Source organism: Manis pentadactyla, chromosome 12 (assembly GCF_030020395.1).
Source record: "Manis pentadactyla isolate mManPen7 chromosome 12, mManPen7.hap1, whole genome shotgun sequence".
NCBI classification, from domain to species: Eukaryota; Metazoa; Chordata; class Mammalia; order Pholidota; family Manidae; genus Manis; species Manis pentadactyla.
This window is the reverse complement of record NC_080030.1, coordinates 10858671-10871847: the sequence shown is the minus strand read 5'-3', so window position 1 is coordinate 10871847 and position 13177 is coordinate 10858671. Positions and strand designations below refer to the sequence as shown.

Here is a 13177-nt window from a genome sequence, read left to right as displayed (position 1 = left end):
TTTCCTCGGACATCGGGAACAAGACAGGGATGCCCACTCTCCCCACTGTTATTCAACATAGTACTGGAGGTCCTAGCCACGGCAATCACACAAAACGAAGAAATACAAGGCATCCAGATTGGTAAAGAACAAGTCAAACCATCACTATTTGCAGATGACATGATATTGTGCATTAAAAAACCCTAAAGACTCCACTCCAAAACTACTAGAACTGATATCTGAATTCAGCGGAGTCGCAGGATACAAAATTAATACACAGACACCTGTTGCTTTCCTATACACTAATGATGAACTAGCAGAAACAGAAATCAGGAAAACAATTCCATTCACAATTGCATCAACAAGAATAAAATACCTAGGAATAAACCTAACCAAGGAACTGAAAGACCTACCATACCCTGAAAACTACAAGACACTCTTAACAGAAGGTAAAGAGGACACTAACAAACGGAAACTCATCCCATGCTCCTGGCTAAAAGGAATTAATATTATCAAAATGGCCATCCTGCCTAAAGCAATCTACAGATTCGATGCAATCCCCATCAAAATACCAACAGTATTCTTGAACGAACCAGACACATGTTTATGAGATAAAAAGTACAGCATTTCGTCAGGAATAAGAGTGAAGCGTGGATCTCCTACCTTGCGGTGCTGAGCATCCGGCATCCGTGGCACTGACGGAGATAGAGGCACACATCGAGCGAGTAAAGGAAGTAAAGAGCACCCTTGCCTCACCCAGAGGCTGGGGCGGCCCGGAGAAGCAGACTGGAAGTCTGGCAGACAGAAAGAGAGACACTCCTCATGGATACCCAGTCGGGCTCTCGGGGTCCGACTCCAGACACGCGGGCCTTTGGGAAGCCGCTGAAGCGCATCCTCAGCCTAGACTCTTGCAGGTGCCCACGGCCTTCCTCAGTCCCTGGCGTCCAAGGAGATGCCTCTGAAGGGGAATCCTGGCCTCCACTCAGGTGACTTTCCCGGCTCCCAAGGGAGACGGGGGATCCACTGAGGGAGACGCAGGGGAACCTGGCGCTCGAGACTTTGAGATCGGCAGCCGGGCTAGTCCCATTTAAGTGGCTGACGAGCGCCCGATGTTGTGTGCCATAGACGGCTTCGTTCTATAAGGACAGTGAAGGAAAAGGCAGGCTCGGATGCCTATACTCACCTCCGAAGTTATCCCGGACGAGCCCCCAAAAACGATGCAGCTTCTCACACCACAAGGGTATGAAACTAGAAATAAATTACGCAAATAAAATGAAAAAGCCTACCACCGCGTGGCGGATTAACAACATGCTCCTCAACAACCAACGATTCAATGACCAAATAAAAGCAGAGATCAAGCAAGCAATATATGGAGACAAATGACTACAATAAAAATTGAACAAGGCAAAATCTGTGGGACACAGACACGGCGGTGCTAAGAGGGAAGTATATCGCAATACAGGCCTCCCTCAGGAGAGAAGAACAATCCCATATGAACAGTCTAAGCTGAAAACTATCACAACAAGAGAAAGAAGAACAAATGCGGCCCACAGTCAGCAGGAGGAGGAACACAATCAAGATTGGAGCAGAAATAAATAAAACCGAGAAGAATGAAACAATACAAAGAATCGATGAAAGCAGGAGCTGATTCTTCAAGAAAACAAACAAAATGGATAAACCCCTAGCCAGACTAATCAAGAGAAAAAGAGAGCCTGCACACACAAACAGAATCAGAAATGAGAAAGGAAAAATCACTACGGAAACACAAAGAATTAGGAGAGAATACCATGAAAAATTATATGCCAACACACTGGATAACCTACAAGAAATGGACAACTTTCTAGAAAAATGCAACCCTCCAAGGCTAATAACCGAGAAAGAACAGAAAATCTGAACAGACCAATTACTAGGAACAAAATTGAACTGGTAATCAAAAAACTACCTAAGAACAAAACACCTGAACCAGATGGCTGCACCGCTGACTTTAATCAAACATGTACCGAAGACCTAATAGTCATCCTCCTTAAACTTTTCCAAAAAGTAGAAGAAGAAGGAATACTTCCAAACTCATTGTACGAGGCCAGCATCACCTTAATACCAAAACCAGGCAAAGACACCACAAAAAAAGAAAGTTACAGACCAATATCGCTGACAAACATACATGCATAAATACTCAACAATCCACTTCTAGGAATTTACCCAAAGAATGCAGCAGCCCGGTTTGAAAAAGACAGATGCACCTCTATGTTTATCGCAGCACTATTTACAACAGCCAAGAAATGGAAGCAACCTAAGTGTCCATCAGTAGATGAATGGCTAAAGAACATGTGGTACATATACACAATGGAATATTATCCAGCCATGAGAAGAAAAGAAATCCTGCCATTTGCAACAACATGCATGGAGCTAGAGGGTATTATGCTCAGTGAAATAAGCCAGTCGGAGAGAGACAAGTACCAAATGATTTCACTCACATGTGGAGTATGAGAACAAAGAAAAACTGAAGGAACAAAACAGCAGCACAATCACAGAACCCAAGAATGGACTAAGAGTTACCAAAGGAAAATGGACTAGGGAGGATGGGTGGGAAGGGAGGGATAAGGGGGTAAAAGAAAGGGGGCATTACGATTAGCATGTATAATGTGTGGGGGGGGACGACATGGGAAGGGCTGGGCAACACAGAGAAGACAAGTAGTGATATTCTACAACATCTTTCAATGCTGATGGACAGTGACTGTAATGTGGTTTGCAGGGGGGACTTGGTGAAGGGGGGAGGGTAGTAAACATAATGTTCTTCATGTAATCGCAGATTAATGATAACAATTAAAAATGAATAAATAAATGAAGGAAGGAAGGAAGAGCATCAGAGTTAATACCATTACCTTTGTGGTAAGATACAGCTAAATTTAACATAGTGCTCCACTTACTGTTATAAGGCCACAGATTAACTGTTGAATAGCCTTAGTTTCTTCACTTCTAAAACAGGGAAGGATAACAGAGCCAACCTCATAGTATATAATTTAACATGATTAGCACAATTCCCACTGCACAGCCAATACAAAACAAGCATTATTAGCATGTATCTATCATAAGTTCTTCCTATCAAACATGAACTCATGAAGGTAAGTTTTCAATGGAGGTTATAGGACCAACCTTAGACAGGCTGGTGAAGACCAGACTCTATTCAATACCCTGGAGATGTTACTTTTGCAAAGGCAACGTGCTATAAAGAATTTTTTTCCTCCTCTTTATTTTTCCAGTCAGCTCACACAATATGCTTCTTGTTACTGAGAGCCACCAGTAGGGAAGCTCCCTGTAATTAAAAGATTGATCTTCTGGAAACAATGCTTAATTACAGGCACAAAGAAGTGTGAGTAATTCTGCATTTTCAAACACTGTCCTCAAGTTAATTTAACCTGAGCTGTTTGTGAACCACCTAGAAAGTCTAGAATCAGTATGTACAGGCTGGAATCAATGGACCTGAGAGAAGAGGAGACAAACTCCAATTCGCCACTACATTGAGATCAGGGGAGCCTTGTGAAAACAAAAGCAGGTGAACACATATTTTCCATGCTCCAGATGCTAACAGTTCAGATTTGCAGTGGCAATTTTTTGTTTTGTGTGTGTTCTGTAAAGGAAAAATCTATCTTTATGCATCTACATATAGATATATATGTGAGTGTGTTTGTGTGCTGCAGGTATAGTGGGAAAAACACTTGGTATACTGAAAAGACAAAAAACAAAAGTGGTTGTGAGCAAAAAAAAAAAAAATACTCAACAAAATATTAGCACACCAAATGCAAAAATACATCAAAAAGATCATCCATCATGAACAAGTAGGACTTATTCCAGGGAAGCAGGGATGGTATGTTATTAGAAAATCCATCAACATCATCCACCACATCGACAAAGAGGAGGACAAAAACCACACGATCACGCCCACAGACGCTGAAAAAACATTTCACAAATTCAATATCCATTCATGATAAAAACTCTCAACAAAAAGGGTATACAGGGCAAGTACCTCAACATAATAAAGGCCATATATGACAAGCCCACAGACAACATCATACTTAACAGCGAGAAGCTGAAAGCTCTTCCTCTGAGATCGGGAATGAGACAGGGATGCCCACTCTCCCCACTGTTATTCAACATAGTACTGGAGGACCTAGCCACGGCAATCAGACAAAACAAGGAAATACAAGGCACCCAGACTGGTAAAGAACAAGTCAAACCGTCACTATTTGCAGATGACATGATATTGTACATTAAAAAAACCCTAAAGACTCCACTCCAAAACCCCTACAAGTAATATCTGAATTCAGCATAGTTGCAGGATACAAAATTAGTACACAGAAACCTGTTGCTTTCCTATACACTAACGATGAACTAGCAGAAAGAGAAATCAGGAAAAACAATTCCATTCACAATTGCATCAACAAGAATAAAATACCTAGGAATAAACCTAACCAAGGAAGTGAAAGACCTACTATACCCTGAAAACTACAAGACACTCTTAAGAGAAATTAAAGAAGATACTAACAAATGGAAACTCATCCCATGCTCTTGTCTCGGAAAAATTAATATTGTCAAAATGGCCATCCTGCCTGAAGCAATCTACAGATTCAATGCAATCCCTATCAAAATACCAACAGCATTCTTCAACGAACTGGAACAAATAGTTTTAAAATTCATATGGAACCAGAAAAGACCCCGAATAGCCTAAGCAATCCTGAGAAGGTATAACAAAGCAGGGGGGATCTCGCTCCCCAACTTCAAGCTCTACTACAAAGCCACAGTCATCAAGACAATTTCGTACTGTCACAAGATCCGACCCACAGACCAGTGGAACACAATAGAGTCCCCAGACATTAACCCAAACATACAAGGTAAATTAATATACAATACAGGAGCCATGGACATACAATGGGAAAATGACAGCCTCTTCAACAGCTGGTGTTGGCAAAACTGGACAGCTACATGTAAGAGAATGAAACTGGATCATTTTCAAACCCCATACACAAAAGTAAATTGGAAATGGATCAAAGACCTGAATGTAAGCCATGAGACCGTAAAACTCTTAGAAAAAAAACATAGGCAAAAATCTCTTGGACATAAACATGAGCGACTTCTTCATGAACATATGTCCCCGGGCAAGGGAAACAAAAGCAAAAATGAACAAGTGGGGCTATATCAAGCTGAAAGGCTTCTGTACAGCAAAGGACACCATCAATATAACAAAAAGGCATCCTACACTATGGGAGAATATATTCATATACAACAGATCTGATAAAGGGTTGACATCCAAAATATATTAAGAGCTCACGCACCTCAACAAAGAGCAAATAATTCAATTAAAAAATGGTCAGAGGAGCTGAGCAGACAGTTCTCCAAGGAAGAAATTCAGATGGACAACAGACAAATGAAAAGATGCTACACATCGCTAGTCATCAGAGAAATGCAAATTAAAACCACAATGAGGTATCACCTCACACCAGTAAGGATCACCACCATCCAAAAGACAAACAACAACACTCGATGGTGAGATTGTGGAGAAAGGGGAACCGTCCTACACTGCTGGTGGGAATGTAAATTAGTTCAGCCATTGTCAATAGCAGTATGGAGGTATCTCAAAAAGCTCAAAATAGAAATACCATTTGACCCAGGAATCCCAATTCTAGGAATTTACCCTAAGAATGCAGCAGCCCAGTTTGAAAAAGACATATGCACCCCTATGTTTATCTCAGCACTATTTACAATAGCCAAGAAATGGAAGTTACCTAAGTGTACATGAATGGATAAAGAAGATGTAGTACATACACACAAAGGAATATTAGTCAGCCATGAGAAGAAAACAAATCCTACCATTTGCAACAACATGGATGGAGCTAGAGGGTATTATGCTCAGGGAAATAAGCCTGGCGGAAAAAGACAAGTATCATGATTTCACTCATCTGTGGAGTATAAGAACAAAGAAAAAAAAACTGAAGGAACGAAACAGCAGCAGATTCACAGAGCCCAAGAATGCACTAACAGTTATCAAAGGGAAAGGGACTGGGGAGGATGGGTGTGGGAAGGGAGGGATAAGCAGAAAAAAAGGGGCATTGCCATTAGCAAACATAATGTAGGGGGGGCACCAGGAGGGCTGTACAACACAGAGAAGACAAGTAGTGATCCTATAGCATCTTACTACGCTGATGGACACTGACTGTAAAGGGTATGTTGGGGGGACTTGACGATGGGGGGAGTCTATTGTAGATTAATCATACAAAAAATTATAACAACTGAATAAAAAATAAAAAAGATTATCATTTAAATTTGAAGGAGGGATTAAACAATTTCCAGATAAGCAAAAGCTGAGAGAATTTAGCTTGCACCACCCATCTCTACAGGGTATTTTGGAGGGACTGCTATAGATGGAAGTGTTCCTAAGGTTAAATAGCTGTCACCAGAAGTAATAAAAAGGGACAGACAAACAGTACAGAACACCATACCTAATATACAAAGAATGAGGAGGGGAAAAAAAAAACAACCTTTAGATTGTGTTTGTAATAGCATACTTAAGTGAGTTAAGTTAGATTCTTAGGTAGTAAGGAAGTTACCCTTTACCTTTTAGTAACCAGGTACCTAAAGCCTGCAATGGCAGTAAGTACATACCTATCGATAATCACCCTAAATGTAAATGATCTGAATGCACCAATCAAAACACACAGTCACTGAATGGATAAAAAAACAAGACCCATGTATATACTGTCTACAAGAGACTCGCTTCAAACCCGAAGACATACTCAGACTAAGAGTGAAGGGATGGAAAAAGATATTTCATGCAACTAATAGGGAGAAAAAAGCAGGTGTTGCGGTACTTGTATTGAGCAAAATAGACTTTAAAACAAAGAAAGTCACAAGAGACAAGGACGGGCATTACATAATGATAAAGGGGTCAATCCAACAAGAGGATATAACCATTATAAATATCTATGCACCCAACACAGGAGCACCTACATATGTGAAACAAATACTAACAGAATTGAAAGGGGAAATAGAATGCAATGCATTCATTTTAGAAGACTTCAACACTTCACTCACTCCAAAGAACAGATCAACCAGACAGAAAATAAGTAAGGAGACAGAGGCATTGAACAACACATTAGAACAGATGGACCTTACACATCTACAGAACTCTCCACTCAAAAGCAGCAGGATACACATTCTTCTCAAGTGCACACAGAAGATTTTCAAGAATAGATTATATACTAGGCCACAAAAAGAGCCTCAGAAAATTCGAAAAGATTGAAATTGTACCAACCAGCTTCTCAGAACACAAGGGTATGAAACTAGAAATAAAATACACAAAGACGACGAAATGGCCTACAATCACATGGAGGCTTAACAACATGCTCCTAAATAACCAGTAGATCAATGACCAAATAAAAACAGAGATCAAGCAATACATGGAAACAAATAACAATAATTCAACAACGCAAAATCTGTGGGACTCAGCGAAGGCGGTGGTAAGAAGGAAGTATATTGCACCACAGGCCTACCTCCGGGAAGAACAACAATCCCACATGAACAGTCTAAACTCACATTTAACTGAACTAGAAAAAGAAGAACAAATGAGGCCCAAACTCAGGAGAAGGAGGGACATAATAATGATTAGAGCAGAAATAAATACAATAGAGAAGAATTAAACAATAGAGAGAATCAATGAAAGCAGGAGCTGGTTCTTTGAGAAAATAAACAAAATAGTAAACCCCTAGCCAGACTTACCAATAAAAAAAGAGAGTCTACACATATGAACAGAATCAGAAATGAGAAAGGAAAAATCACTAGACACCACAGAAATATGAAGAATTATGAAAGAATACTATGAAAAATTATATGGTAACAAAGTGGAGAACTTAGAAGATGGTCAGCTTTCTAGGAAAATGCAACCTTCCACGGCTGACCCAGGAAGAAACAAAACCTGAACAGACCAATGACCAGCAAGGAAATGGAATCGGTAATCCCAAATGGCAAGGACGACAGGCACCTCAGGAAAACACTTAATTCTGAAGGCGCGGCCTCCGGGGGCCTCTCCCCCGCCGCCCCGCCGCGGGTCCCGCCTCACCCTCTGCTCGCCCGGCCCTCGCCCTCGAGGCCGCCGCCGAAAACCTCCACACGCGGCAAGACGCCCGCCGGCCTCCCCGCCTGCGCGGCCCCCGCCCCTCCGCCTGCGGCCCCGTCCCGGGCGGCGGCGGCAAGTCGGCGGAGCGGCCCCAAGCCAGGCCCAGCGAGGACCCAGCACGCGCGTCGGCCGCCCCACGGCCCCGCGAGCCCCGCGCTGCCCGCCGAGCCCTCCCACGACCGCCCCCTCACCGGCACCACCGCGCCCGCAGGCGGAGGCAGGGGTCCCCGCCGCCACGTACCTTGGGGCCCACAGAGCCGTCGCTGTCGCCTTCACCCCTGAAGCGGGGCCCGCTCTGGACGCTCCGCCGCAGGTCCCCGGCGGCCGGAGCCGCTTCCCGGCCGGGCTCTCGGCGGCCTTGGCGAAGCGGTCGGCGGGGGACAGGCGGCCGCACGCGCCGCGGCCGCATCGGGGTTCCTGGTCGCGCCGCGCGACGGCGCCAGGCTGGAGGCGGCCGACCTGGACGGGCGCAGGTCCGGCCGTGGCGGCGGCTCTACATGCGAGTCGATCGCCGCCCTCCGTCCGCCGCGGGAGAGTCGCGAAGCGGCGAGTGCGGCGCCGGGGGGCCCAGCGGACGAGGTAGGCGCCGCCGGCGCCTCCGCGCCGGGAGGGAGGCGTAGCCGAGCACAGCGCGGGTCCACCATCTGGGCTCCGCCGGGTTCGCAGCGCGGGAGGGACGGAGGGCCCGGACACGGACGGCGGACCGGAGCACGGACTGAGCCGCGGGAGCAGCTCCTCCTGGCGGTGCAGGCGAACCTACTGACTCTTCAATGTAGCGGCTGCGACGCCTGCAGCTGCTACGCAGCCGCCGGAGATATGTTTTCTGCCCGCGCTCCCAATGGCTACCCGCTCCGCAGAGCCGCTCCCTCATTGGCCTGGAGTACCGTCAGTCGGGGGAGGGCCAGATTCGGACGCCCCACGCTCATTGGCCCAACGGCCTTCATACGGGGGCGGGCCTGCGCGGGACGCTGCACGCTCATTGGCCGCGAGGGCTATCAGGCGAGACTTTCATTTCTTTCAAAGTACTTTCTAATTTTTCATGACATGACCCACGTGTTATTTGTATTTATTTATTGATTCATTTTGGTGTCATTAATACACAGTCACATGAGCAACAATGTGCTTCCTAGATTCCCCCCATTATCAAGTCTCCCCACACACCCCATTACAGTCACCGTCCATCAGCGTAGTAAGATGTTGTAGAATCATTACTTGTCTTCCCTGTATTTACTGCCTTTCTCGTGTCCCCCCGCTATATTATGTGTGCTAATCGTAATGCCCCTTTTCCCCCTTATCCCTCCCTTCCCACCCACCTCCCCAGTCCCTTTTCGTTTGGTAATTGTCAGTCCATTCTTGGGTTCTTTGAGTCTGGGGGCTCCGTGGATCCTGTTTGGGGTATGGAAGAAGCAGGGCCATAGACGAAACAAGGCGCCAGGAGAGACAGATACACTTGGGCAGGAAGAGGGAGTCTGGCTAGGGGTTTACTATTTTGTTTATTTTCTCAAAGAACCAGCTCCTGCTTTCATTGATTCTCTCTATTGTTTAATTCTTCTCTATTGTATTTATTTCTGCTCTAATCATTATTATGTCCCTCCTTCTCCTGAGTTTGGGCCTCATTTGTTCTTCTTTTTCTAGTTCAGTTAAATGTGAGTTTAGACTGTTCATGTGGGATTGTTGTTCTTCCCGGAGGTAGGCCTGTGGTGCAATATACTTCCTTCTTACCACCGCCTTCGCTGAGTCCCACAGATTTTGCGTTGTTGAATTATTGTTATTTGTTTCCATGTATTGCTTGATCTCTGTTTTTATTTGGTCATTGATCTACTGGTTATTTAGGAGCATGTTGTTAAGCCTCCATGTGATTGTAGGCCATTTCGTCGTCTTTGTGTATTTTATTTCTAGTTTCATACCCTTGTGTTCTGAGAAGCTGGTTGGTACAATTTCAATCTTTTCGAATTTTCTGAGGCTCTTTTTGTGGCCTAGTATATAATCTATTCTTGAAAATCTTCTGTGTGCACTTGAGAAGAATGTGTATCCTGCTGCTTTTGAGTGGAGAGTTCTGTAGATGTGTAAGGTCCATCTGTTCTAATGTGTTGTTCAATGCCTCTGTCTCCTTACTTATTTTCTGTCTGGTTGATCTGTTCTTTGGAGTGAGTGAAGTGTTGAAGTCTTCTAAAATGAATGCATTGCATTCTATTTCCCCTTTCAATTCTGTTAGTATTTGTTTCACATATGTAGGTGCTCCTGTGTTGGGTGCATAGATATTTATAATGGTTATATCCTCTTGTTGGATTGACCCCTTTATCATTATGTAATGCCCGTCCTTGTCTCTTGTGACTTTCTTTGTTTTAAAGTCTATTTTGCTCAATACAAGTACCGCAACACCTGCTTTTTTCTCCCTATTAGTTGCATGAAATATCTTTTTCCATCCCTTCACTCTTAGTCTGAGTATGTCTTCGGGTTTGAAGCGAGTCTCTTGTAGACAGTATATACATGGGTCTTGTTTTTTTATCCATTCAGTGACTGTGTGTTTTGATTGGTGCATTCAGATCATTTACATTTAGGGTGATTATCGATAGGTATGTACTTACTGCCATTGCAGGCTTTAGGTACCTGGTTACTAAAAGGTAAAGGGTAACTTCCTTACTACCTAAGAATCTAACTTAACTCACTTAAGTATGCTATTACAAACACAATCTAAAGGTTGTTTTTTTTTTTCCCCTCCTCATTCTTTGTATATTAGGTATGGTGTTCTGTACTGTTTGTCTGTCCCTTTTTATTACTTCTGGTGACAGCTATTTAACCTTAGGAACACTTCCATCTATAGCAGTCCCTCCAAAATACCCTGTAGAGATGGGTGGTGCAAGCTAAATTCTCTCAGCTTTTGCTTATCTGGAAATTGTTTAATCCCTCCTTCAAATTTAAATGATAATCTTTTTTATTTTTTATTCAGTTGTTATAATTTTTTGTATGATTAATCTACAATAGACTCCCCCCATCGTCAAGTCCCCCCAACATACCCTTTACAGTCAGTGTCCATCAGCGTAGTAAGATGCTATAGGATCACTACTTGTCTTCTCTGTGTTGTACAGCCCTCCTGGTGCCCCCCCTACATTATGTTTGCTAATGGCAATGCCCCTTTTTTTCTGCTTATCCCTCCCTTCCCACACCCATCCTCCCCAGTCCCTTTCCCTTTGATAACTGTTAGTGCATTCTTGGGCTCTGTGAATCTGCTGCTGTTTCGTTCCTTCAGTTTTTTTTTCTTTGTTCTTATACTCCACAGATGAGTGAAATCATGATACTTGTCTTTTTCCGCCAGGCTTATTTCCCTGAGCATAATACCCTCTAGCTCCATCCATGTTGTTGCAAATGGTAGGATTTGTTTTCTTCTCATGGCTGACTAATATTCCTTTGTGTGTATGTACTACATCTTCTTTATCCATTCATGTACACTTAGGTAACTTCCATTTCTTGGCTATTGTAAATAGTGCTGAGATAAACATAGGGGTGCATATGTCTTTTTCAAACTGGGCTGCTGCATTCTTAGGGTAAATTCCTAGAATTGGGATTCCTGGGTCAAATGGTATTTCTATTTTGAGCTTTTTGAGATACCTCCATACTGCTATTGACAATGGCTGAACTAATTTACATTCCCACCAGCAGTGTAGGACGGTTCCCCTTTCTCCACAATCTCACCATCGAGTGTTGTTGTTTGTCTTTTGGATGGTGGTGATCCTTACTGGTGTGAGGTGATACCTCATTGTGGTTTTAATTTGCATTTCTCTGATGACTAGCGATGTGTAGCATCTTTTCATTTGTCTGTTGTCCATCTGAATTTCTTCCTTGGAGAACTGTCTGCTCAGCTCCTCTGACCATTTTTTAATTGAATTATTTGCTCTTTGTTGAGGTGCGTGAGCTCTTAATATATTTTGGATGTCAACCCTTTATCAGATCTGTTGTATATGAATATATTCTCCCATAGTGTAGGATGCCTTTTTGTTATATTGATGGTGTCCTTTGCTGTACAGAAGCCTTTCAGCTTGATATAGCCCCACTTGTTCATTTTTGCTTTTGTTTCCCTTGCCCGGGGACATATGTTCATGAAGAAGTCGCTCATGTTTATGTCCAAGAGATTTTTGCCTATGTTTTTTTTCTAAGAGTTTTACGGTCTCATGGCTTACATTCAGGTCTTTGATCCATTTCCAATTTACTTTTGTGTATGGGGTTTGAAAATGATCCAGTTTCATTCTCTTACATGTAGCTGTCCAGTTTTGCCAACACCAGCTGTTGAAGAGGCTGTCATTTTCCCATTGTATGTCCATGGCTCCTGTATTGTATATTAATTTACCTTGTATGTTTGGGTTAATGTCTGGGGACTCTATTGTGTTCCACTGGTCTGTGGGTCGGATCTTGTGACAGTACGAAATTGTCTTGATGACTGTGGCTTTGTAGTAGAGCTTGAAGTTGGGGAGCGAGATCCCCCCTGCTTTGTTATACCTTCTCAGGATTGCTTAGGCTATTCGGGGTCTTTTCTGGTTCCATATGAATTTTAAAACTATTTGTTCCAGTTCGTTGAAGAATGCTGTTGGTATTTTGATAGGGATTGCATTGAATCTGTAGATTGCTTCAGGCAGGATGGCCATTTTGACAATATTAATTTTTCCGAGACAAGAGCATGGGATGAGTTTCCATTTGTTAGTATCTTCTTTAATTTCTCTTAAGAGTGTCTTGTAGTTTTCAGGGTATAGTAGGTCTTTCACTTCCTTGGTTAGGTTTATTCCTAGGTATTTTATTCTTGTTGATGCAATTGTGAATGGAATTGTTTTTCCTGATTTCTCTTTCTGCTAGTTCATCGTTAGTGTATAGGAAAGCAACAGGTTTCTGTGTACTAATTTTGTATCCTGCAACTATGCTGAATTCAGATATTACTTGTAGGGGTTTTGGAGTGGAGTCTTTAGGGTTTTTTTAATGTACAATATCATGTCATCTGCAAATAGTGACGGTTTGACTTGTTCTTTACCAGTCTGGGTGCCT

At 43.2% G+C, this 13177-nt stretch overlaps 1 protein-coding gene across 1 annotated transcript in view; it reads right to left on the bottom strand.

Moving 5' to 3' along the window:
* The window catches only part of LOC130679953 (uncharacterized), a 131566-nt gene extending 122440 nt beyond the window's left edge, over positions 1-9126 (bottom strand). Inside the window, exons 1-2 of the mRNA XM_057489560.1 lie at positions 9031-9126; positions 8388-8884 (exon numbers count right to left, since the gene is read on the bottom strand). Coding sequence (XP_057345543.1) covers positions 8388-8884; positions 9031-9126 — 593 coding nt within the window. The remainder of the gene's footprint in view (positions 1-8387; positions 8885-9030) is intronic.
* Positions 9127-13177: the final 4051 nt, after the last annotated feature.